Source organism: Lonchura striata, chromosome Z (assembly GCF_046129695.1).
Source record: "Lonchura striata isolate bLonStr1 chromosome Z, bLonStr1.mat, whole genome shotgun sequence".
In the NCBI taxonomy this organism is placed as follows: Eukaryota; Metazoa; Chordata; class Aves; order Passeriformes; family Estrildidae; genus Lonchura; species Lonchura striata.
The window spans coordinates 26,071,860-26,099,781 of record NC_134642.1 but is presented as its reverse complement, the minus strand read 5'-3'; the positions used below and the strand labels follow the sequence as shown (position 1 = coordinate 26,099,781).

At 35.8% G+C, this 27,922-nt stretch overlaps 1 protein-coding gene across 4 annotated transcripts in view; it reads left to right on the top strand.

The window, feature by feature from the left end:
- The window catches only part of FRMD3 (FERM domain containing 3), a 122,704-nt gene extending 95,534 nt beyond the window's left edge, over nt 1–27,170 (top strand). For 3 of the 4 annotated variants that reach the window (XM_021534457.2, XM_021534454.2, XM_077790326.1), the window contains exons 7-14: nt 273–360; nt 2,265–2,353; nt 4,522–4,585; nt 5,606–5,694; nt 8,939–9,013; nt 9,536–9,604; nt 12,767–12,888; nt 23,737–27,170. In XM_021534457.2, coding sequence (XP_021390132.1) covers nt 273–360; nt 2,265–2,353; nt 4,522–4,585; nt 5,606–5,694; nt 8,939–9,013; nt 9,536–9,604; nt 12,767–12,888; nt 23,737–24,332 — 1,192 coding nt within the window. In that variant the 3' untranslated portion in view covers nt 24,333–27,170. The remainder of the gene's footprint in view (nt 1–272; nt 361–2,264; nt 2,354–4,521; nt 4,586–5,605; nt 5,695–8,938; nt 9,014–9,535; nt 9,605–12,766; nt 12,889–23,736) is intronic. The other variant, XM_021534455.2, reaches the window with a different exon arrangement.
- Nucleotides 27,171–27,922: the final 752 nt, after the last annotated feature.

Here is a 27,922-nt window from a genome sequence, read left to right as displayed (position 1 = left end):
AGAAAAATTTTCAAAATATGACATAATTCTTTTGTTATCTTGGGATTTATAAAAAAATCAGAATTTACATTAAAATATCAGGCACTGTACAATTCAGCAGAAGAAAAGATGTGAAAAGTTTTCTAGCTTTTTATTACAAACAAAACATGGTTGAAATAGTTTGAATGTCAGTAAAAACTTTCTTCTGTCTTTAGGCATTTAAATTCTCCAGTCATTCAGTCTTCTTCCTATTTCTTTTTGCTGTCAAACTTCTTTTTCTTTTGTAATTTCAGAGGTCAGAGCCCAGCTGTTGCTGAATTTAATTTGCTTCTTAAAGCAAATTCTTTGGAAACTTATGGTGTTGATCCTCATCCTTGCAAGGTAACAGTTCTTTTTACTAACTTTTAATAAAATATTCTTTTTACTAACCTTTAATTAAAAGCTAGTAATGTATTTGATTTAGCTCTGGTTTTTATCCAGGCACAAATAAGGAGCAATTTCTAAAAAACTTGCCCTGGAACTACATATTATATTTAAACCTTGGAAGAACACTGAGTGCTTAATATTTCTGCATCAGTCAAAAAAAGGGTCTCTCCAGAGGAAACAGAAGAACATCACAAGAGAATCTACTGGATTGTAATGGCATAAGCTCTGATAATAGTCCATAATTTCTTTTCATTTAGCTCAAATGTTTCTTTTAATTACTCAGGTATAAAGTATTTTTTTATTTGCCAAGATTTTCAGGATTCACCATTATTTTGACAAGAAAATGCAAAACATTGATAGTCCATGGCAGATCATATTTTTCTAACACCATCAAAATATGGAAATCTTAGGAAGAGCAGCAAGCCAAACGTACAAGGAGGAAAACCCACTCTCACTTCCCACTTTGATATTTTGTGGTCCTTTGTAAGAAGGTGATTTTAATTACCAATTCTGATATCTTATATGCGTGCATTTTTAATCACTTGGTTGTATCTGTATCATCTGCAGTATTTATTTTTAGACTGACTTGCTTTGTGTTTTAACTGCTGCTTTTGCTTTGGCTCATGTGTTCTCTTCTGCTGGGACAGCAGTACTGTTTAGTTACCCATTCTGGTGGTGATCATCCTTAAGCAGCCAGCTCTAACACAAAACTGTATATACATATATATGTACATATAGATTTTGAATAGATAGATTTTTGTATAGATATATAGATTTTTGTATAGGTATATAGATTTTGTATATACTTTGTCAGTTTCACACTTTACTGTGTGAAAGACAGGATCTGGTTCAGAGCTTAGTGAAGTCAGTGATGTAGTAAACTTTACTTTGAAACTGAACTACAGATTTTCAAAAGGCATCCCAGAAACTGAGGCATAACTGGTTCAGAATTACTTCTTTACCTGTGTGGCAGGGCTTGTAGTGTGGGGGCCAATCAGATGTTCTTCACCCATGCCTAAGGAAGATTTGTCTGTCTTCTGGAAGTGAACCTCAAAACAAGGTTCTTTGCAGATTTCTTATGACATGCTTCTTTCAGTGCTGTGGCTGCTGCTCCAGAACCATCCCTGTTTCTGTTCCCCTTTACTTTGTTGGTAAGACATAAGGCATAATAAAATTGATTATCTTCAGCAAGATGAGGGTATGGAACTTGAGATGGACAGAAAATTCAGTGAATACAAAATTCATCTCAATCATTAATCAGAAATTATAAGCCAGAACTTTTGTGGTGGAGCTGTATTTTAAAATTTTTCTTTTCTATTTAAAAGGCACGTACCACTATTTCTTGGTTTGCACTGAAGAGTATGTGAGACAAAACAGAAGCTTATATTAGTAAATGCTATCTGTCAGCAGCATTTTCAACACAACACCTTGCAGAGGAAGAATGTATTATGAAATCCTAAAAATATCATTGTTGAAGTGGTTATGAATCCCCGCTTTGTAGTTACTCCTTTTAAGAATAGGATATACATAGAAAATAATTTTCAAAAAATTTGGTAAGTCTACCCAAGGAGTCCCAGTTGTTATCAACTATAGGTAATTGGAAACAAAGCATAACATACTGTTACTCAAATGCCTAGAAAAAAAATGAGGTCTGTATTGGAAGGACTGTCCTTTCCTTTAGAAGTGTACATTTTGAAGGCAAAATTTGTTTTGAAGAGGAAAACAAAATAAAGGTAATCTAGAATTGAGTAACTATTTATGCTATCAGTAAGAAATCAGTAAGAAATACCTCAGTATCAGTAAGAAATATTTCATTGGATGAGACAAAAGTTATGTTATGTTTCTTTTTCTCTTTCAAGGACTCATTCGGTACAACTACATTTTTAGGATTCACAGCTGCAGGATTTGTAGTTTTCCAGGGGAATAAAAGAATTCATTTATTAAAATGGTAAGCATATGATGTAAGAATATTTTAATAAATAAGCTTATCTTCTCCTGTGTCTTCTCTTCATACCATCTTCACCTGCATTTGTTGTCTTTAAGGAGAACCATGTGAATATTACCTCTCCTGCCTCCTTATGTTTCTGTTTTAAAGGATTTTAGATAACAACTACAACAATAACAATAACAAAAACAATTTTTTTCTCATTCAACTCCCAGTGAAAATTATTCCACAGGATTCATTAGTCAGAATAATTTACAGATGCTGAAACTGAGTAAGTTGATTTTTCAGCTATGATATAAATTTTTAGTAAGGTCTATTAGCAGAGAGTCCACCTTAATCTTTATTTGACTTTTGGAAATATTGCAGCTTCCTCATTTAATTACCCTCAGATTGAAAACTATAAAACAACTTATTTGGTAAGCGGAGGAGGTGGAGATGAGAATGCCTTTGAATTTTTTTTTTTCAGTCTCTTTTTTTAAGAAATGGACACTTCTGCAATTGTCCTGTGTTTATCTGGTTTTGTTTCTATTTGAACTCCTGGACTTAATTTGCTAGCTTCAGTCAGCCACATTTGAGGAAGAGGTAAAACTGAGCTCCTGCAGATGATGTTAAGAGCAGCTGGCCACGCTCTCAGCAGTGTGGTACAAAGTGACCAATCATGCTCAGACATTGATAATCTTATTTTAGCCCCACTGCTACATGCATACCATCAACAGTTACTTAGGTATGACTGTTCCATCTCTGAGCTCTCAGCCTGTCTTGTGGGATCAAGAAACTGTAGAAACTTCCCAGAGTGTTGAATAACCTGAAATCCTCAAAAGTGTAAAATTAGCATAGTCCTGTCCATACAATTGAGTTCCCTGTGGAGCTCTGGGGACATGCCTATCAAAAGCCATCCATTTGCACTAGTGGATTTACAGTACAGTTTCCCCAGAGTTAATTGCAGGTAGTTGTGATCACAGTACTTCAGTGGTTTGTGGTTTTGGGACAAGGAAAACGTAACAGTAATGTCAGTCCAGGGCACACTGAGGAGACAGTAGCACTTGCCAAGCATGTGCCCACCATACTGTGGGAAATGAATCTCGCAGCATTTAACTTCTCATGTTACTTGAGGATAATGAGTCCTCTCGGTGATCTAGGCATACTTATTAAGTGCATTAATATGTAAAGCAGATAAAAAATAATGCAATGATGGAGGAAAAGCCCATAAACCCTCAATGTCACAGCAGAGGCTGAAAGGTCAGTCTAGTGAGTTTTATCTGAACGCTATGTACTGCTTCTTCCATTTCAGAGGCCTAGAAATGAGTGCTAGTAGCTGTAGCTAATTTTAGCTGAAATTTGCACTACACAATAAAAACCCAAATTTTTGTTTGAGATTTTCTTTTCAGTGTAAAATCTTTCTTAATGATTTTTTTCTTTCTCATGTAAAAGGAAAACTCTTGTTATAAAGTTTCAGGTATAGCATTTTCCTTGCCTCCAAGATTATTCCTGTTTCAACTCTGACATCCAAAACTCTTAGGGAAATTTATCAAAAACAGTAGTGGCTCCATTTTAGCTCTGGTAATGAAAAAGCTTCCATTACATGATATTGCCATTTTATGGTGCACTGTTATTTCATATGAAGTTTGAGCACTTAACCTTGATTAAATTAAATTTTGATATAGATTTTGCAACTCACAAAGCCTATCTATAACAAATGCTGCTAAACATTTTCTTTTTCTTCTTGTTGTGTTCCGTAATAAGTAGTCTGTTACTGAGATGTGTGATATGAAGACTCAGACAAAAAAAGTATAGAGAAAATAACATTATCTTTCCCTCAATTTAATTACAATAGACATTCTAAGATTTTAAGATGTAAGAAGAATTTCAAACTGTGCCATAAATAGAATAAGCCTCTGTCTACCTTTAATTTCCTCTTCAATTTCCAGCAGACAAAGTTAATTTTTTAAAGGTACATAAGGATGTAAAATAAATACTCTGGGCTTATGTTCTTTAAAAAAATTAAAGTATTAAATAATTTTACCATAAATCTTTTAAGGCCAATGGAGGGCTTTTGTCATTTGATTGCCTGCTTGACTTTGGTAATCAGGAAAACTTACATGCTAGTTACTTTTCCTACTTGTAGATCTATCATTTTTTTCCCTATACTTAAATATTTTTTCTCTTTCTAGGTGTGATGTCTATAAACTGAAATTTGAAGGGAAGACATTTTATGTGTTTGGAGCTCAGAAAGAGGTTGTGTTTAATATTTTTACAGAACTTCCCTATTTGATTAAGATTCTGTATTTGTACAAGACATAGTATATCTTTTAATAAAGAAACCACTAAATAATCAATAATTGTACTTAATATTGTAATTAAAATATAAAATATGAATGAATGTGAGTATTTTTTGAAAAAAGATGTCTAATTTGCAAAGGGTTGAGAATTTCTTGCTTAATATTCACGCTGTGCTATGTGGATTGTTTGTGGTTTTGGACGCCTTTGGAGTCAAGCTTTATTTTTAAGTGCTAAAGTTGTACTCACCCACTCTGAAGTATAGAAGATGTCTGTATATGATTGCAAATTCAAGTAAGCACTGATATCTGGATTAATGTGAGGTATTTTTTTGATAATGACAATCCCATCCTCAAATCTAGGTGAGCTGAAAAGATTAGAGTGTATCTCATGTAATTAGGGGTCTTATCACTTGGCTGCTGTCATTAAAATTCTAGAGACTTTTGCCTACAACATGTTATAATCAGTTCTTTCCCTAGATCAGAGTGATATAGTCTAAGGTTATGGTTTTGAATGGAGGTGAGGAATTAAAATGAAGGAAGGAAATAATGCCAGAGGTATCAGGACTGCTTGTGTGGTTAAAAGGAAATTTTGATGGTAGGACATCACATAGCAGGGAGGAGGGAGAGGTGGGTGGTAAGTAGTGCAGCAACTGTGTGATGTAGAGTATTGAACACAGAGATTTCCTTCATTTGATTTTGACTAGTTATATGGTTGTTTTAAAGGCCACTTGTCCATATGCTCTTCCTTCACCCCTTGAAACATCTCCTTTTGTTTCTGAAAAAATTGCCTGGGTAGTTTAAATATCATCTATGTATGGATTGTACATCTGTAGGTGAACCACAGATTTACACTACACAGGAAAACTTGGTGTTCAGTGTATCTGGTTAAAGACTATGCCGTTAGGTAGAGCTGTTTCAATCACTGAGAATTCAACATTTTCACTGCTTTCATTTGGTTTCTTTTCCTTACACTTAGAAGAAGGCTGTGCTGTCATTCCATACCTCTACACCAGCAGCTTGCAAGCATCTTTGGAAGTGTGGGGTGGAGAACCAGGCTTTTTACAAGTATGTATGCCTGAAGTCATTATCTATACTAAAATTAAAAAACCAAGTGCATGTGAGTGGAAGATTGTTCATTGTGAAATGTTTCATTTAACTAACAGAAGGAAAATGTAAACAGAAAATACAAAAATTAATGGGGAATACAATTTCACTTCAAGCCAGTATTAGAAATTGTTTTAAATCTAAATGAGTCAGGAGGGTTTTGGCTCCAGCACAATGCTTTTGGTTCTCTGTAGTGAGATATTGGATGGACAGAATACTGCACTTGCGTCTGGGAACACAGCTGTTAATCTTAGCCCTGCTGTGGAATATGTTGAGAATGAAGGAAAAAGTCTGTCATTCTTTATTCTCTGGGCTCTTCTGCCAGGAGGTAATTGCTCTTCCACTTGAAATCCAAGGCTTAGTAAGAGTTGATTGAAAAATAAACAGTTCTCTTTAACAATTTAAGGAAGAAAATAAAATGTTCCTAGATACATTTTGAAAGATACCTGTGATCTCATTATACATAAAAAGCCTGTAAAATGATAAAAAAAAGTAGTATCTACCTCCCTATTCCCTGAAAGAGAACCTAATAATAATTCTTCACTAATAAAGCCTCTGCATTCTTTCTGCCCTCCACTGACTTTGTTAGATCTGTTTATTGATGCTTCCCTCTAGGCATGTAGCTTTTATTCTTGCTACTTAGTGTTTCCTTACAGTCTCTCACATATTTTATAAATATTACTGTTTCTGTGTTGGCATACAGCCACATCAGAGGGCTGCTCTAAGGGTAAATAAAAATGAAGTAGAAAAGATGTATCTTCTAACCTGAATGTTAATGATCTGCTTTAATTTGGAGAAGAAACTCTCTTCAGTTTTAACAGTGATACAATAACATATAATCTAGCCAACTGATATATTCAACCGGATAGAAAAAAGAAACAGGAAGTAAGAGCTGGCAAAATGCATTTGTTAATTCTCTATGTCAACATTTACTGTGCTTCAGACTATATCAAGCCTAAATATAGTCTATAATTAAAGATTAATTTGAAGTTTATCCTGAAGCATTTTCTGTTGTTAGATTTAAGTAGAAAAATACTGCATGGTGTTTGAGTAGTTTAATTTCATGTTACAAGAAATAAATAGGGAGCAGGAGATGATTTTCCCCTAAAGAAGACAAAGTACTTTCTTTGAGTAGAAATTATCTCCATGTAAAAATGTCTCAGGGAGACTCACAGGAATATCACCTCTCTGCTCTTGTTGTGAAATGGCTGTAATATTAACTATATGAATTTTGGTCACAAATACATCATTTATGGGGTTTGATCTTGGCTAAGTGCCAGATGCCTACCCAGCTGCTCTTTCACTTCCTCTACTCAGCAGGTCAGGAGGAAAAGGTATGAAAAATAGCCTATAGCTTAGTATAAAGATAAAAAGATTGCTTACCAATTTCTGTCACAAGCAAAACAGATTTGACTTGCAGAAGTTTAATTTAATTTATTTTTAACCTTTTCACTCTATTTCAATTTGTCAACAGAGACAGAACTAAAACCACCCTTCCCCTGTTTCAGTCCAGGATCACCTTTACTCCTTAATTTCTGATTCCTTTATGTCCTCCTTTTCCTGAGCAGCTCAGGGAGATTGGAAATAGAAATTGCAGCTCCTCTCTGCTGCTCCTTCCTTCTTACACTCTTCCTGTAGGCCAATATCCTTCATGAACTCCTCAAGCATGGGTCCTTCCCATGGGCTTGCAGTTCTTCAGCATATACCTGCTGCATCTTGTGCTCCTCTCCATGGGCCACAATGCCTGCCTGGAGCCAGCTCATGTGTGAGCTCTCCATGGACTGCAGCTTTCTTCAGAGCATATTGGCCTGCTGCAGGGTCTTCCACGGGCTGCAGTGAGGATATCTGTTCTGTATTTGGCTGCAGAGGCACAGACTCCTTCCCCACAGTATTCTCCATTGGTAGAATCTGCTCCGACACCTGGAGCACCTCCTCCCCCTTGCTCTGCTCTGTTCTTCGTGTATTCAATGCTGTTTCTCTCATCTATTTTTCTACTTTCCAAATTACTTCATGGAGTGGAATTATTCCTTAACAATGACTGCTTAAAGTTATGCTCCACCTGTTTCAATTGTAGTGGATCTTTCAAGAGGACTTCTTTAATAAAATGAAGATTGGTAATGTTACTCAATGGATAGGGACATGAACGATAGATTGGAAAATTGTAATGCTTAATATGCAGCGTGTAGAAGAATAACAATAATCCTTCAATTAAACTGAAGCCAAAACTATCTACAAGTAAAGCCTTAAGATAGTAGTTTTGAAAGAGCAAATGTTTCTGCACATTTCAGAGAAATAGAGTTGTACAGTGGGGACTGTTCGTTAGCAGCATTAGATAATTCCCATTTGTATAATACCAGCAAGATATTTTAATAAGATTAAAGAACACATTGTCAGATTATGTAAATAATTCAGGACAATGATACATTGCCTTAATTTAATTTGGTCCTCTCCTCTTCCTAGAAGAGTTTAAGACTTAGAATTTAAGGGAAGGTTATGATGATGTGACATGTTTTGAAAAACATACCTTTAGTCCTGTCTTGATCCAGGTTCAGGGGTCACTTGCAATTATTCAAGCAGATACTAATTATGGACAGTTGTTTACTAGGATCTGAGAATTAGAGACTCTACAAAATAAATTTGACATTTTTCAAGAGAATATCAAGGAAATAGCACATGAGGTACTCTTCTATGGTCATTGTTATAAAGATAAAATGTTTCTGTGTACTTGTTGATTACAGAGAAGCAGTAGGGTATGATGTAGGCTACTAAGAAGCTGACTGAATACAGATATTGGAAAAGCACCTACTTCAGGAGACAAGTTGTCTTTATTATTTCTTTGTTTGCCTAGTGAAAAAGTAGAAATAGCCATATTTTCCCACAAACAGGCTAGTGTTAGGGTACACATCTCAGAGCCTTTGGTATACCATGGTCTTTCCTTCATCCTGGCAATGAAAATTCATAGAGCTGCAGCAAGTGTCTGCATTTAATTTTCTTGTTTTCATGGCAATCACTTGTTCCATGTTCAGTCATTCTATGTTGTCTGAATAGTTTTATGTCTAGTTTGTATAAAGGCCTTAAAAAAGATGAAAAGCTCATTTTTGAACATTACTTTATGGTATAAAAATTAGAAAGCTTGTATTGTTCCTTGCTCGTTTTTCCTTATTATGTCCTTGAAAAGGTATCAGCCTCTGTTATTTTTTTCAAGGTATGCAAAGTCCAGTCAGATCAAGACAATGTCCAGCAGCAAAATATTTTTTAAAGGCAGTAGATTTCGATATAGGTGAGTGTTTTCTGTTTCTTATTAATGGTAAATCATTTCAGGAAGTAAGAAAATCAAAGTAATTATTCATGGCAAATTCAGGGCTGTTACTTCTGGAACGTCTGTTCATGCCTACCTGACATCAAAATTTGTAAGTCTTCCTGTTGTCTTTTCTAGCGTCACCTAAAAAATAAGCAGGAGTTGTCACACAGGCTCTTCTGTCAAGAGTAGTTCCACCAGCAGATAGCTCCACTTTTGGTGCTAGGATGTGTGGCCAGTGCAGAGATTTTATGCCACCTGCAGCTGAGCAGCTCTGAACCAGGTGTGAGATAAAGAGGCAGTCCAGTTCAACCTGTGGTGTTCTACTACAATAAGTTGCTTTTTCTTTGGTAGCTTTGTGGGCAAGTACTCAGCACAATTCTGGGACATTATGTATGTACTTTATTGCAATTTTTTAAAATGTAACTTAATTGTCTACATTTATGTAGTTCTTGGCATGTGTTTTAGTATTTACTTGAATATTCATTTCATCTTTTAATGCAGTGGAAAAGTAGCCAAAGAGGTTGTGGAGGCAAGCTCTAAAATCCAGAGGGAACCTCCTGAAGTTCACAGGTATGTCTCCACATTCAGTATTAAAGTTTAAGGACTAGGTAGGATTATTGCTTCTACAGAAATATTCTCCTTCCTTTTCTATCAGTTGCAATGGCTGTCATTCTGAGCTTCCACAATTATGCATGCAAGCCTTAGGAAATATATGTCTGACAATGCTACAAAATTCAGACAAATGTCTCCTATAAAGGAGAACCTAATCTGTGCTGCTTTGAAGCTGAGTTTTACTAATCAGTCAGATTGATTACTTTTATTATTTTTTCTGTAATGTCATAAGCTCTTATTATATGATCCTGACAGAAAAATACACTCTAATTTCATTCCTAGATTTTGTTTGATTTTGAAAGTTCTTGGTTTGTATATGTTTATGAGTATGTTTCAAAGTATACTTCTTAGTTCTTCCCTAATGCAGTTGGATGGAAAGAAAAAGCATGAATTTCATTCAGTAAGGAGGAAAAAATATTGTAGAATCTTTTTTTTTCAGTGGAAAATTTGGCTTGTAAGAAATAAGCTGCTAGACTTTGCAAGCAAACTAATGCTTTCACGTCCTTATCACTCATTGTAGTGATAGTAAAAATTCCTAAGAATCTGAATAAAGCTCTTCAGAAAAGAAAGAGGCCTTCAGGAAAAACTACTTGAAACCTTTTTACTTAACAGTCTGAACATTCTACAGCCATATTCTTTTTTTTGTTACAATTTCATGTTTGGGGGAATATGCTTTTTTATTTTTAATTGAGTATTGCTATTCTGTTTATATTTTAGATAAAAATGGATTGTGTTTACTAAAATATGGAAATATATTTTCAATAAATATTTATAATATGTTATCCAGCCCTACTATGTAATTAATAGTTAGGCCATGCAGGCATGCTTTCAAACATGTTTGTCCAGATTACATTTTAAAATGAGGTAATTGAAGATCTAGAATGTGTTAAATGATAACACAGACGGCAGAATATAGATGCACCATTGAGGCAGCATAAAGTACTTGGGCACAGAAATGCATTTTAAATGAGAATAGTTGCTCAGTTTAGGAAATAGCTTATTGCCCATTATCCAAGAAGTTTCTTTGTTCCAGGATAAGAAAAGATTTTCATACATTTATTTTTTATCTTGAATTTTGCTTTTATTTGATTTCTCTATTTAAATGTATTTTAAACACATAGTTTAAAACTTAGTGTACAAAAACAAACAGATCAGAGAGCAAATAATTCTACAAAGCAACATCATATGGATTTAACATCCACAAATAGCAATGTATCTCTTTTATCGCTAACCTTCTTACAAAGCTTGCATTTATAATAGTATGGAAGCTCCAAGTTCAGTTTCTTAGAAAGACTAAAGAATATAATGATTTCTGGTGCTTTTATAGCTCAGGTTGTGAAATGGGAGACAGAGGTATCTGATCCTTCTAAAAGCACAAGCAAGCAAAAAATATGGCAAATTTTCGGTTCAAAAAATGAGGCATGTTTTAAAAAAGTTACTCTGTGAAAGAGAATTTCAGGATAGGAAATGATGGCTTTTCAGAAGCGAAACATCCAGAAAAAAAATATTTAATTTAATGTAAACATATATCTATATATCTATTTAAAGTTTTTTTTTCTCCCTGTGCTCTCACCCTCAAAGTCAATACAATGGTCGCATTAAGAAAGCAACATGCAGTTGAGAGGAGGGTATTGCTCAGTATCTCTGTGTTTGGATATTACACTTAAAGCACTGTGTACTGAAAATCTGCTGGAGTGTGGCGTCACGCAGGATTAATGCATGGCAAGTTCTTCTGCCAAACACAAAATGAATTATTTCATGTTTTGTTTCCAGGGCATGCCTGAATCCAGGGCATCTTTGTAAATAAGTATGAAACAGAAGCCTGTGGTTGCTCCCAGGCACAACTTGTATTTTGGGAGTTGTTTGAGAGCTTTTTACAAGCTCAAAAGTTCAGAGATTGCATAAGAAGCCTAGGAATTTACCATTGGATTGGAGTGACAATAATTATAATAACCTGGGTGAAAACCCTCTGTGGATAGTGAAAATTTAAACTAAATAGTTACCAGAAAATGCAAATGAGGATATAAATACCTTTGGACATGTATTACAGCACAAGAAATCATGTCAATTGAGCAAGAAAGCTTGTTTATTCCCACAGAATATTTACTGACAGGTAGTGTGGGTTAAGAGTTGGACACCTGTGTCCCAGGTTTACCTGAACCCTCAGCAACACAGAGAGTTCTATCTTCTGAGTTGAAATAGGGTCTTTGTTCAGTTTGTTTATGTGGAATTTTAAGTTGAGATTTTTGTGCAGACTTGAAATGCATTTTGTGAAATTTCAGCACTGTATCAATATACCATTTCAAGTCAAGTAGAATACTCTTCCATTTAATCTTTGCTCTTGTCAAAGTAAATGTTTTATAATATAATGTTTAAGATTTACTGCAGGACTCTTGCTTCAGGCCTGTATTGTGTAAATTGTAGATAACATATTAAAAAGAGCCATTTTGTATTCTCAGTAATACATTTTTAGGCTAATAAGCATCATGACTGAAGAAAATCAGCAGCATTCCTAAAACTTTCCAGAGCATATTTAACACCTGCTACCAGGAAAGCCTCTTAGAGTGAAGTAAGACAAGAAAGAAAAACAGCCTGAGCACTGGGAGGCATGGTGTAGAGGCAGCATCTGGGGTGCGCGGGCATGAGTGAGAGTGCTCTGTATCTGTAAACTGCAGGGACACAGTTGTTCCTGCTTTAGTCTTTGATCCTCAGTTTTCAAACTGTAACAAATCCTTTATCCAGTTCTGGAGGCAATGGAACAACTTTTCCCTTCCTTGAAACCAAATATTAATGTTTGCTGTTCACTGTGGAGAGGAGCAACACACTGAAATCCTGACTCAGACGAAAGGAAGTCAGGCAGTGTAAAGGAGCTAAATCAGCACAAAACCTCTCTTACACTTCAGATGTTGAAATGTTTACATCTGCAGAGGGTACAACATAACACAGCTGAAAGCAGCATTCAATGTGTAGAGTTTTTTACAACCGCTCAAGGCCTAGTAATTTATGCAAAATGATTCTGAGATGAGACCTACAAGGCTGCAGTTATTTTCAGTAAGCAAACTGAAATAACTGTTTATTATTATTTTGTTTTGAACAAACCTGTTTTCCCCATTCTTTTAGAACCAGCATTACCCAGAGTCGCAGCTCTCCCTCCTTGAACAAGCAACTCATAATCAACATGGAACCTCTGCAGCCGCTCCTTCCTTCTCCCTGTGAGGAGGAAGAGGTTCCTATAGATGAAGGTGAGTCACTAACCCAATTACTGTTGACGTTTATTATAAAACATATGGGAAAAGGTGTGATACTGACTCAGGGATATGGAGAAAATATAATAATTTTCATTTGGTATTCCTAATTATTAAACCTCTGTATGTTATACCCAGTAATGATGGCTATCTCAGGAAAGCTGTGCATTAGCCTTATGAGAGATGCATTGTGAGGAAGGTTACTGCTATTTGATTTCTGTTTCAAAAAATCTTTTAAATTGTCAGGCTAAAGGACCTTAGGATATAAATAGTCTCAAGATGGCACCTTTTCCTGAATATTGTCAGCAGTCATTCAGGAGGGAAAAGTGGCTGTTTACTGCTGGATATTTTGTTTTTCTTGATTCTCTTTATTTTATATTTCCTTCTTTCTGATTTAGTCTGCTAATTTAATTTCCTTGAAAAAAAAAAAGACATTATTTGTAGATAAACTAGGAAAGATCTTCTTTAGTTTATCTTCCTTGACAAAATAGGACATTATGGGAAGATCAGTCTGAATTCATTCTGTATAACAATGTTTTGCATATATTTCTTCAATTCTTGATATTTTTAGTATCACATTGAACACCTTTCTATTTGGGATAGAGTCACTACAAACAATGACATGAACACCATTTCCAGCTTCAAAGAGGATAATTGCCTTTGTCCTAATAAAAATGAAGACAACCTAACAAAATCTGACAGTGGTTCTTGCTTGAGATGTAGTGAGGTAATTGTTTCAGAGGTTAGGAAATACAATCTTTGTTGTTGCTTTGTTCTGGTCAATGGAAAACAGAAAATAGCTGAGTGAGTATCTTCCTTTTCATAAGAGTATGTCCTAATTTTATAGGAGTTTTGTTATAGTTTTTTTATAGGAGTTTTGTTCATTCTTCAGAGTTTGGACACCGAATGTAGCAAGCATAGGGTGAATTACATTGTCATTGTGAATACCTTATTATAATTAGTAGTAACAGCTGTTAGTTTTAACAGTTACTTGTTTACCTCTGCTGTGAAATACATGTATATGAGAATTTGTCTTCTAGCAGCCAAGCACCACCGCTGTGCTTCCTCTGGGCAGTTGTCACCACTGCAGAGTAACAACAGCTTGCTTTGTGCATCCGTATGTCCTTGCTTGTGTCCTGTAACCAGACTTACAACTCTAATGAATGAAATCCATTTTTGGAAACTCGTGACATGCTCACCAGACAGCGCTTGTTTTAAATGTGTGTGCTACATAAGTTTGAAAATTACATTTCCTTTCAGTCAGACAGATTGTTCTTACTATGATGAGCTAATAGACATATTTGATGGTGGTATTTAACTGCATAATTTATATGTTGTTAAATATCACCAGATGCTAAGTTAACAGTATTTACACTTTTGCAGTCTTTTTCTGCAGAAAACTTGGCTATATTATCAAACTACAACTTGAATTGATCTCACAGCTCTTCCCAACATCCACTTTTGTTGATTCCCACCTTCTCTCTTGCACCAGCACTAATCACAACAGTGTGAACCAGGAGAAGGAGTTAAAAAAACATACAAAAAAAACCAACCCAAAATTAAACAAAACCCCGTAAAATAACCCCCAAAACAAACAAACAAACAAAAAAAACCCAAAGAAAAAGTAAATAAAATCAATTCAAAATAACAAAACCAAACCCAATAACAACAGCTAGCCAAATTAAAACAAAAAAAACAAAACCAAACAAAAACTCCTTAACTGTGCAGTCTCCTATTATTGCCTGACTGAACTATTGACTGGGTCATCAAGAGGGTCAACCAAGATCCTGTGTTGGAGTAAGGGCATACGCAGGAGCTGGAGAGAAGGGAGCTATCCACCTCTGAGACTGGCACCACTGCCTTGGGGAACTGCTTTTGTGTGCTACAGACATGAAACAGCCTTGGTATCTCTTTATATGTCTCAGCACAGTGAAGCATGCTTTCATTTTTGTTGTTCGAAAGGCAAAAGTCAGTGTTATCAGATCAATAATTCATGACTGAAATCTCAGCACAGAATATCAAGTGATTGAAAAGAAGCTTTCATCACTTTGTCAAAACCACATTAATATCCTGTGACTGGAGAGGTATGGTATTGCCTTTTTTAAAAAAAAAATAGTCTACTCAAATAGGTGAAGCTGTGATAGCATCCAGTACTAAAAAATCCAGAGACAATGGACTACCATCTGCAAAGGCATCTGTCTCACCAAAATCAAACAGTAAAAGAAGGCAGCCACAGAATCTGTATAGCAGCACTAGAAGAAACATAATGTGTTCAACTACGCATGGAGCAAGAACTGAGCAAGGCTGCACCTTGAATCCTGCATTCAGTTCTGTGTCCCTCCTTGCAAGAATGACATTGAGGAGCTGGACAATGTACAGTGCACTGGTGTGAGTGAAGGGTCTGGAACACAAGTTCTCTGAGGAGCTGGGGTTGTTTAGTCTTGAGGAGGCTTGGGGTGACCTTATCAGTCTCTACAACTCCCTGAAAGGAGTGTCTAGCCAGGTGGAGATTGGTTTTTCTCCCAGGTAATAAATAACAGACAAGAGAAAGTGGTCTCACATTACATCTGAGAAGGTTTAGTTTGGATATAAGAAAAAATTTCCTTACCAAAAGGATGGTCAGACATTGGAACAAACTGACCATCCACAGACATGGTTGAATCAACAACCTCCATGGAAGTGTTCAAAAGGCATGTGGGTGTGGTGCCTGGAGATATGGTTTAGTGATGAACACAGTAGTGCTGGGTTAACAGACTTGATGATCTTTCCAATCTTAATGATTTTATGTACAGGAATAAGCACACACCTATTACCATCAGACCAATTGTCTGTGAGGGTGTTCAGTTGTGTAAGATTTGGTTGTAGAGGAGAAGCATGTAGAACTTTTGTAGGTACAATTTTTTATTTTTTTAAACAGTCTCTTGCTGAGAGTTAGTATAGTTCAGGATTTTCTGAGTCAGTTGTAGGATTTTAAGATTTCTCCCTTACTTACATGTAGATAAAGCTATGGGGAGCAATTTGAAATGAACACAGTCATTTCTCTTTTGCATAAGCATGGTCACATGAAGCATAAATGATAGATTTTACTTCTCAACATCAATATGTAGGAACACACTGGCCGTTTTATCCCCTTGCGCTAAGATTTGATGCCTTGGCTATTTTTATGCTTGTGTGTGGTTCAGCTGTTATGCTAGCAACTGCTAGCTGAGATGGATGCTGTGGAAGTTTGCAATGTTATGAGGCATTTGGAAATGTTTCAAATGTTGGAAATCTTTCACAACCTTGTCTAGTTGACACTTGAGTCCTTATATAGGCCTTCCTCTATGTATTGAACACATTTGCGGTTAGATTTTTGTAAGAATTCATGCTTTCCAGTTTTTGTAGCCATGTACACAATGAAGAGTCTACCCCTTTTAGTTAGAATTTAATAATCCTTTTTGGCTGTTACAACAGTAATGCGAATAAATATGATAAAAGAAGACAGAATCTTACTTTTGAAAGGATGGCAAAATGGAGATAGGAAATAAAGGGGTACTTGATCTTTCCTTAAACCCACCAAAAAGTGCTTGCAGAGAATGAAAGGAAGAGAAATTTTTGCTCTGGCAGAGGAAGGAGTAAACAGGACTTCTGCTGGATATTTGTACTATAGAGGCTTTATAGAAAAGAGAAACATCATAAAGATGCTTTCCAAAAGCTTCTTTGAAGCAGCTGTCTTTTATCAGAGAAATACCTATGTGTAAAATAGATATTTGCAGGACTCCCTCCCCTACTTCTCTCTTTCCCACACATTTGCAAGCATATAATTGATTTTTTGGTACAAAGAGAACAAAGATTCAGATAGCACAATGTCATAAACATTACAGATGAGTATTCTGGGAAGTGAGATATTATATCCCCTCCAGTTCGCTCCTTCCAGTTTGTCTCTTTTCTGTGGCTTTGATGTACCAGGAAAGAGTTTCTTTCCCACTAGGATATTGTGATATTATGCATATGGGTGCCTTCCAGCTCCCAGCTGGAGCAAGTTATCAGCAGCCAGCATAGGTACATCTTGGTTTTTTGGGAATCTGTATATCTCTGCTGGTCAGGAACAGGGAAAAGGCCCAGCCTTCTGAAACAACACTTCTTTCTGTCCAACAAGAATCTGTCCAACAATTGTCCTCAAGTGGGAACTGGAGCTCATATGTAAAGAGAGATTTTTTTTTTTTCCCCAGACTTAGAAATTTTCTGTTCGTGTGTTTATATGGACAGGTCAGGTTTTTATTTTAGACTAGAAATTAATGTTTATTGGTCTCACTGGTTCACTTTGTGAGTAAGAGTTGTAAGCACAGCATGGATTTTTCCATTGTATTTACATGTTTCACAAATAATTTCCAGCCAGTGATGGGGAACTGACATTACTGGCATATTAAAGCATTTTAGAAAAATAATGGGACTATAAATGCTGGCCTCTTTTTTAACTGCACTAGGTTTTGGTGCTTTAGATATTTTTATGCCTCTGTGTGTGGTTCAGCTGTTATGCTAGCAACTGCTAACTGAGATGGGTGCTGTGAAAGTTTGCATTGTACATTATGAGGCATCTGGAAATGTTTAAAAATAACCTCTGGTTCTGTTCCTGCTGGGATATTTTTGTTGGCCATGTTAGAAGCTTGTCATTTGATTCATTGAGAGCGACTTGTGTGTTAGTCTCTTAAAACCCAGTGGGAACTTAATAAAAGGTCAAAGCTGGTATGGATAGAGCTTTTACAAGACTTTAAGAAGAGGAATTAATAGTCAACATGGTGAAATGTCTTGTAAAAATCCAAACCAAGAGAAGCATTCATTTGCGGATGGTCAACCACTGCAACAAGGAAGTGTGCGTTCGTTTACTGCGGCATGGCTCCAAGATCACAGCCAGAAGGGCTGGTAAATTTACATTCATTTTACTGAAAACCCTTTTTTAAACCCTTTACCCCAGTTTAAGTTAATAGCTGTGTCTTGGAAAGGAACTATCCTATACATGTAAATGACATGTTCAGCAGAGAATAATTACTGTCAAGAACAAAGCTGCAAATGGAGAATGAATGAGACAAAACAGAAATTTATTGTATTAACTTACAGCAAATTGTGGATTTATTTGTTAATTGGTAACAAATGAGGGACTGGAATTTTGCCTTTGTATTTTTCTGGGACTGAGTTGGGGGGAAATACTTTGAAATTGCAGTAATTTATGACAAAAACTACATAGTTGTTAAATTAGAAGGTAGTAGATTTTGAATGTGAGCTGAATGCAGTAGTTGAGTTTTCCAGTTTATGACCTTCTTTGGTTTATTTTTCTATATACAGAATAATTTCATATGCTGAATAGTAGTACTAAGGCTGGTGGAGGAAGGTGGAGCTTGGACAGAGTCTGATTTATCTCCCTTTTTCACTACACACAAGAGTAGTGCAACCCAAGGAACAAAAAACATTCAGTATTGCTTTGATCAGTGATATTTTATTTAGGAAATGCCTTTGCCAGAGATCCATTGCCCTCCCGTCAGTAAATATTTCCATTTTCTTAATGTCATAAAACATTTTTAGATTTGTTTTTCCATGCTTTTGTAGTATTGATTGTTTTTTATATTTGGGCACCTATAGGTTGAATTATTTCAGTTTTTACTAACCTATAGTAAATCTTTGTATTGAATATTCATTTCAGAAATTAGTTTTTAATCAAATAATTAACTGAAAGTGTTCTGACAAAGATTAGAATATTTTACTCTTTTGATATCTGAAATTTGGAAAGCAGTGGGTGCAGTAGATACATGAGAAAATGATTCTTGCAGTAATTTGTCTCTGAGTAGAAACGGCTCCTGGTTGTCTTTGCTTCTTGAGTTCACCACTCAGTGAAAACAGTAGAATCTACTAGAGAATAAACCTATTTCCCTTGATTTAAACATAGTAGCAAAATGGCAAAAGCATTGTTATTGATGTATGTTTTGTATTCTTACATCTCAGAGGTTAAATACTGGCTTCATATAAATGCAAGACATCTTGTTGATTTAATATAACGACAGCAATCATAAGAGATGATAGTTCTTAAACACCTTGTTTGTGTAGTACTGTTCATACTACGTTATTTCTTTTGAAGTAAACATGCAGAAAGTGTATATATATGTATATATATATGTATCAGCATATAACACATGTATAGCAGCACCAAAGCACAGGATGTAGCTTGTGCAAGAAGACTCCTTGAGTGGGAATGCTTAAATGTCCCACTTGCCCTTAGCACCCTTGCTTGGGTGCTAAGCTTTTGCATCAGTGCTTGGCACTTTTCAGCCTCACTGTCCTTGGTGTGGTGCTGGACACTGAGTACTGCAGTCCCATCACCAGGTCCTTCTTTCTCTGAGCTGCTGATAGATGTATTGCCTTCTCATTCCTGCTCCCAAGATACACAGTTCTCTCCCTGATGCTTCCTTCAGTCCTATTGCTGCTTAATCCTGTTTCTGGAAGGTGATCAACAACTCTGGATTGAACTCCTTCCAGGCCAAAGAGAGATGGAAGACAGGCATCCCAGAATGCCCTCCATGCAGTATGCTCTGCTCTGCTTCTGTGCTTGGGGTGCCCTTTGTGGGGTGTGGAAAGGAGAGCACTGGCCTTCAGTGGCTGTACTAGCTTGGACACAACACAGCTGGGAGGAAAGCTGTGCCATAAAACATCCAAGTCATATGAACTGGCTGCTGGGACAGGGCTTTGCTGCCTTCTAGAATTTTTCATTAGACTAAAGCAAACAGTAACGGCCAGCAGGAAAGTGAGGTCACTGCCTAAAAAGAAGTTACTATAAACTGTCATTGATTAACTCTACTTGCAAAGCTATGACAGATATGGTCATGTGATGTGGGTACAGTACAAATCTGTGACCTTCTGTTTCTGAGGGCAGGAGGTCTGGGAGTGATGCAAATCCTGCTTGATATAGATGTGTAGGGAGATATGTAATTCAATGCAATTCTACAGTATATCTCATTTTTCTACACTTTCTTTGTGACATTCATGCACTTTGCTCATGTGAGAAAATCACCTTCTCCTTCCCTCTGAAAGGTCATTGTATTCATAGTACAGATTAATTTTGTCCACATGGAAAATAAGCAAAGGATACATGATATTTCCAGAGGAAGAAGTAAAAAGGACAGGAAGGATTTCTCCTAATTGCAGCCTGTCTGGCCGTTTTTGTTTACATGTGTGTATGAAATATTCCTAGTACTGCTCTCTCTGGACCATATCTCATTTTCCATTTCTCTCTTTAAAATTAGTGTACATTCACACTTGTTCCTTTCTCCAATATTAAAGGCTGTTATAGATGTGTAATTGTCTTTCTGGTAAGAAAAGCCCTGTGCAGGATATCCGGCCAATGTGTGAACTGAATTTTTTAATAAGCAGAGGATACATTCTTCTGAGGTGCTGTACTTTCAGCAACTGCAGCTTCTTAAGAATGGTGGAGCTAGAGCTGCCCTTCATTTTGTTAATCCTCAGCTGCTGGTTTTGGCTCCTGTAGAAATACTAGCAGCTGACAACTTTTACGTCAGACCTCTCAGACCTCTTGCATGTTCGTGTTCACAGCAGATGACCAAAATAATGTCCTATCTTATTCAGCTGTTCATATTCCTGGCTTGGAGCAATCACAGTATTTGGTGGAAGAGGAATACTGAGTTTCACCTTGGATAATGAGATCTCTGGCTTTGTAAAATGTGTTCTGTTGCCAGAAAAGTGTAGCAAACTTTTTCTGTGGAAATATAAGAAAAAAACCTGATATTTACCTGATTATTTACCTGATATTCCAGTAATCTGTATTAGAAGTTTCTGATTTATAGAATGTAAACTGCCATTGAGAATTCAAAGTAAAGAATGGAAAGAAGAGGTTCTCAAATGTAACTTAATTCTCAACTGAAAATCCTCTAAATCTGAACACCACATAAATTTTAACTATTAATAAAGAGATAGTAGACTTGTCAAAATCTTGCCAACAAATTATATAAAATGATAGTCTTATAAAGATAGTACCAAAATAATTGTTATGTCTGAATAGGCACAAAGGATTTGCAGAAGAGTCATAAAATAATTAAAGATTATTAGAAGTTGGGCTTGCTTTAACTTTCATAATCTATTTTTCCATTGGAACACTTTGAGGATTTTTTTCCTTTAACTTGATTTTATTACTTCAGATAACTGGCTCTCTTGAGGGCTATCTGAAAAATAAAAAAAAAAATCCAAAAAACTTTCTTCTCTCTTAAATTTGTCTTACTGGAATATTAATTGTACTGTGGAATTCTTGCACTTTAATGTGATATTCTTTGTAAATTATATTTGCCATAATTATTTTACAGTTATGTCTTTTGAAACCATCAAGATATGAATGGCCCAACATATTTATCCATATATTGCAACATGACTGAAACTTTGCTGGAATAAGTCATGTTGACTCAGGTTAACAGCCTGTTCTTTCCTCATTCCTTGACTTAAAAAATGTTGTGGTGCTACAGAGAATATGGAGGAGTAAAAAGAACAACTTTATATCTTTAATTTTTTAAAATATCAAATAAGCTTGCAGCAGCAGCATTTTATGCCCATTCTAAGTTTTCAAATATTGATTTACACTAGTATTTGACTGATATAAAATGCAATTACATTGATTTAATCAGTTTAAATAACAAATAAAGCAGTGGAAAATTCTTCCTAGCTGTTGAAATTAAATAGTGGAATGTAAATTTGATGTGTGCTTCAGAGCTGCAACACATTACCATTTCAATACAAACCCTTCAGGAAACAAAAACACTGACATGAAAAGGTTTCTCTGTCACTTTCTATCAACAGGTTAACCCCATAGTCAGAAGTTTGCCAGTAATTTGAGAAAAATACAGTTGTAATGAAAATTAATATAGTCTCTTTATGTTCACTATACATTTTATGCAAGTTGAAATTTACTCTGGGGAGGAAGAGGAGGCTCAAGAATCATAAATTGGGGTGACCTTTCTTTGTGGTAGGTGTAGCTGTCCTCTATGATGAGATGCATGATGAAAATATATAACTGACCTTGCACCTAAGCAGTTATAGAGGCCTATGGCCAGAATTCTAAATTTAGGAGAGTAAAATTGGGTGCATTCAACCATTTCAAAATGTCTAAGTAAGTGGCTCAACTTAAATTTTACTTGTATTAAGAATATTTGAAAAGCATATTTAAGAATCAAATAGTAGTACTTGTGTATCTAAAGATACATCTAGATTCTTAATGCTGGGTTCCAGAGTTAAAGAATTTTGGCTTTTGTAATTTAATGTATCGTGGGTGTACTCTCAAGTAACGTGAATATGGTTTGATGATCCAGCATTACCTTCTGTTACTTAGGATCTGTTCTCACTTCCTGGTGCTCATACACTGTTTTGTCTCATTTCAGTTGGTTTGTATCCTCCTCTTGATGACTGTGGAAAGTGTATTTCTTTATGTAAAGACTGGTGTAGACAATTACATTCCAGCACAAAACAGGTTTCATGCTGAAATATGATGAATTTCTAAATTGGCTGTGATAAGAGAGGACAGAGTAGTTGATACAAGGAATCATTATGCAGGAAGTCAAATTAAACTTATGAAAATTAAACTAATTGAATTATTGAACTAATAATTATTGAGGACAAGGTTTCATTTCAGTTATGCAGTTTTGCTGCTGAAAGGAACTCTCCTCCTCTCTTTCTCTGTCCCTGGTCATGTGCTGTTTCCACAAGAATGCACAACTAGCCACCTCAGGAAAAAAAACCCATCAGATGCTTTACTCAGTGATGAAATGAAAGGAAGTAGAAATTGTGTCTTTTGTCATTTGGCCAAAATGACAAACCTCACCTGGTGGCATGGCAAGTGAGGTCTAGAAAAGAAAAAGATAACAAGTTACAGGGGAAGATATCTGTCTGGGCCATTTTGAGTACTTAAAAAGGGAAATTTCCACGAGGAGGTGTCTTAACATCACTTTGCAAGGCAGGTCTGTGCCCAGCTGTCCTCTCCACTCCTACGACTGACAACTAAAAGCAGTCACTGAAGTACTGATGCAGCTGTAAACAGCTAGACTTCTTTGCAGACTTCTTGCTATTAGAGAGTGACTGGAAAATGGAGAGTAAGTTTTGAGAGAGCAGAGAGTAATACCATAAGAAAGTCTCCTCTGTAAAGGGGAGAGAGAAATTTAGAGGGGAGAGAAAAGAGCTAAAGAACTAGATGAGCAGAAAAAAAAAGGCGACATGAGAAGGAGATTTTTTAACAGGTGACACTATTAGAATGTTGTTCCAATGATATCTAATTCTCATATTATGTTAACCTTCCTCTCCTTTTGTTCTTTCTACTGTTACCATGAATTTATCATGATAATCTGGTGTCTCTTTTTAATGTCATGCTCTATTCTCAACCTTAGCTATTATCTTACCACACTCATTCATGTCAAAGCAATGAGAGTTGGTAGTTTTTGTTGCTCTTCTTCTTCTTCTTCTTCTTATTATTATTATTATTATTATACACCAAAGAGCACCAATTCACACATATAGTAGGTGTTAATTTATTACAGAAATCAGATTGCCAGTAGAAAATAAGGTGCTCTCTTTTCTGCTTTGCACTATTATCATTGGTAGCTACAGCCAACCCTCTTAAGCAGATCTGGTGTACTGCAGTGTTGTAAGGATACTGCCTTCTTCAAAAAGCTTTTTCAGTTTTTGATAATTGTGTACAGTCTGGTTTTAATATGCAAATTATTGCAGAATCTTCTTTCCATACATCTGTTATATACTACTGGAAGGCCGACTTTTTCACCAGGCTGTGAGAAATTTAGTATCATTGTTCTAATTTCATTTCTTCAGGTATCGAGCTGCCAAAGGAAGAGGAGATTTCAGTACCTGTGACTTCAAGCTCTCCAGTAAAGGATACTGGGAAGGATGTTGATCTTGACATTGAACAGGAAGACAACATGAAAGAGGAACCCTTAACCATCTCAGAGCTGGTATACAATCCAAGTGCCAGCTTGCTGCCCACACCGGTTGATGATGAGATTGACATGCTTTTTGATACCTGCCCAAGAGCAGAGAATGAGAAAGATGATACTGATTCATTTGAGGAACTTGAAGCAGATGAAAATGCATTTTTAATTGCAGAGGAGGAAGAACTGAAAGAAGCTCGGAGAGCCTTGAGTTGGAGCTATGACTTTCTAATGGGCAACATAGAGGTTAATGCTTTTGTGAAGAGTTTCTCCAGACTTTTTCTTGTAGGCCTTGGACTATTGTTGTTTGTGTTCCCCCTTTTCCTTGTTCTCCTGGAGTCGGACCTTCAAATCTCTTTCCTTCATGAAATTCGCCAGACACCAGAGTTTCAGCAGTTCCATATTGAATATTACTGCCCCCTTAGGCAGTGGATGGCTTGCAAAATAAACTTCATCCGTGATATTCTGGGCAGCTTTTAAATTTTACATTAATATAATACAACTAAGGGCTATATTCAAAATTTCAGTTAGTGATAGCTTTCCATAATGTCCCTGGACCCATCTGTTGACGGTTGCCTTCATATCCTCACTTACAGTTTTTGTTACAGACTCATGTCCTTAAGTTCCCTTTACATACTTAAAATGCCATTTTAATTACTAACTTAGACAGTCACCTCTCAATAACCAAAAAGAAGCTTTATTTTAAATACATTTCAGTCTTCCAGCTCATTTATTGCATCATATAAGACAGGGTCACAATAAGTTTCATTGTCCTTAACCTTTCAATCCATGACACTAAAACTGACAATATTGAAAGAAAACCTTTTTGAATATACTCCTTAGTGCAACAATTTCTTCTAACCAATGCCTATACAAGCAATGTTTATGCTGGGTTTTTGGTTTTTTGTTTGTTTTTCTGTTTGTTTGGTTTTTTACATTTTTATGTCTTTAAGATATTTTGGTAAATTTTTAGTAAAAGAAAACTTACAATGTTGTTTAAATGTACACATTGGTAAGAATAATGCAGAGGGGCATGCAGGGTGTTTTTAGTGTTTTACCAATTATTTGTTTTTAAACTATGGCTGGAGAATGAATGAATTTAATGTAGCTATATACAAAGGGACTGTGTTTGGGAAACACACAGAATGTTCACTCAAGTTCTGTAGGGGCTGCCTGGGCAAGGTGAAATGACAGCAAGTATGCAAAAGAATTTCTGAAAGGCACAGTTCTAAAGCTTGGGGAAGTGAGCAGAACTGAAATGATCCTTCCTCTTATTTGTCAGGTTGTCTTCCATTTTATCAGTTCTGTAGAAAGTCTTTACAAGATAGTCCAAGTACGTTTAGAGAAAGATTGAGTCTTCAGTCTAAATGTAGATTATTGTACATAACAGAAAACAATAATAGTAAGTAGCAAAAAAAAAAAAAAAAAAAGACCCAAAAATAAATCAGTAGGTGAGTGAGTGAGCTACTTTTAAAAATCATAAAGAAGATGAAAAAGTGAAAAATGAATAAATTTTTCATGCTTATTTTAAAAAGCACAGCATTAGGCTGTACAGTTGATATCAAAATAATCTACTGGCTCACAGTTAAAGGCTTAAACTAAGAGATGAATCTCCATGCTTGATACCCTTTATGACTAATCTCTAAGACAACATATTTTCTGTGCATACTAATATATTTCCTTTCACATATAACACCATACTTACCCTCATTTCTTGTTATTATGAGCCCAGTTATGTGATCTATTGCTGTTTTGTGTAACATGGATTTGTATATCTAAAAGTATTCCAATATAGCTTAGAGAATATACTTACGTAAAATCTTGTCAATGCTGAGAACATTTGAAGGCTTTCAAATATACCACAGAGGTTGTATCTAAGACAAGAAAGTTTTTATTCCTCCTCTCTCACAATCTTAGTGCAGCCTTGTTTCATATTTAAATTAAGGAACTTGAATTTTGGCTTCAGACTCTTTCTCCTGCTTAGACATTTATGAATTGGAGACATACTTGAGGCTATTTTATTAGATGTGCATTTAACACATTGTAACCACATGTCTAATTCCTACTAAATAAATTCCTTTAGTTTCAGTATCAGATTCAGTATCAGATTCTCTTTTGCTTGGTTTTCTCTTGTAAGCTTTTGCAAGTGTCTAGTTTTAAAATGGCAATTTTCATAGAGGATTTTTCCTTCCCTTCTAATCTTCTCCAGTTTTTAAAAGAGAGAAATAGTTACAGGGCTTAGGAATTCCTTTCCTCAACTGTAAACTTTTAGATTACTACTCATCTCCCCTCCAACAAAGGCTAGATTAAACAACCGTGGTTTTATATTGTCTTTGTTTGTTCTTGATAATCTGTTTCCCAGAAGAATCATTAATGATTAATTATTTAACGTCTATTTCTTCCTGTGCTACTTGCAGCTAAATGATCCTTTCCCACAAGGTAATAATCACTCAGCCTAATAGAAATGGAGAGTGAACAAATGTAGACATTTGGTCTTAACCGGAAATTATTCATTTGCATTGTTGCAAAACAAAGGTGTCAGAAAAGGTGTTTTCAGTGGTGAAGGCTGTGTAGCAGACATCATGATGGACTGTGAAGACATGGTTCCATACAACCTCCTGGAAAGTCTGATAATCACTTAACAAAAAAAGTTGGTTACCATAGTCTCGTCCCTGTGCACCCCAGAAGTAGAAGTATTGTAATGCTTAATTTAAATCTTTCAGAAAATAGCTCATTTGCATCAGAACATAATCTCAAAAATTGTGCAGTGCAGTGAAGTTTTATGTAGGGTTAGAAGCAAGTGTGTGTGCATGTGTGCTTGCATTTACTAACCAGATGCATACATTCACACCTGGCCTTTTAAAATTCTCATCTTTTCTTCCTGATATTCCCTGGTCTATCAAAGTAATTTAACTGAAAGTCATAAGTGTTATAACTTAAAGGCCAGGACCATGTCATACACAGAAGGATGTGGTTGGGCACATTCAGAGAGAGTAGCAGCTTTTTACTAGTAAAGATTACAGACTTGGACTATGGAGCGTCTATAGGTACAGTATTGTGTATTTTTGTCTGTGCTTGGAATATATTGTAAAATGTTATGTACTTGAAATCTATTTTGTGGTTTGTCCAACATTTATAAACGCAACTCTGGGAAGTATTAAAAATGGTTTTATTTCATGGAGTGTAAGGGGAAAATATACCTGTAACTTGAGCCTTATCTTTGTACAGTGAATTTCACATTTCTATATGTCAACATCCTGATTGTTTTGTATGTTGATATGATGGCAGGAATCCCTAATAAAATTACACTGGAGAAAAGCTTTCTGTAGTTATGACAGTTCTTATGGGGAAAGATTTTCTATAAATAATATGTTTTGTCATGAAGTTCTTGAAATATAATATAGTAGAGATCTCTTATGACTCTTACAATGTTTTCAATATGATTTTCTTTATTAATCAGCTGATGAGACACTAAAAATACTTTAAAATAGGATGTTATTAGCATGGCTTCAGGCTCAATTACCTTACCATGAGACTGTTGATTTGCCTGGATTCCGCATAAGAGTGAGTCAGAGTCCTGAGACGCAATTGCTGCACATGGCATAAAAACTGAGAGGTTGAGAGGCTGATTTTGCAGTCAGGCCCTGGTAGTGGACATATGGCTGCAATCTTGTAGAGGCAGGTCTGGCTATTGTAGGAAAAGCTGTGCTTTCTTATATTGAGTTGGTTTGGAACTCTGACAGAGCAAAAGTATTTGGTAAGAAATGCACTGCAATGAAGCAATTTATTATAATTCTGGGGAGCTAAGAGACATAGAAGCTACTTCCTGAGCATCTAAAACATGTACATGAAGATACTATTGTACTGTATAGAAAGTGCCAAAATCTAAATAAATTCTGGCAATTTGAAGCATAAAAAACGAGGTCTATAGTACAGGTAGAGCTATTAATTCAGTTAAAAGGATGTAGGTTGTAATACAGCCTTCAAAAGAGGCTGTCCTGCTGTAACATAAGAGTAAAATACATCCGTCTCAACATTGTTCTTATTCTGAAGTCCTACTTTAATTTATG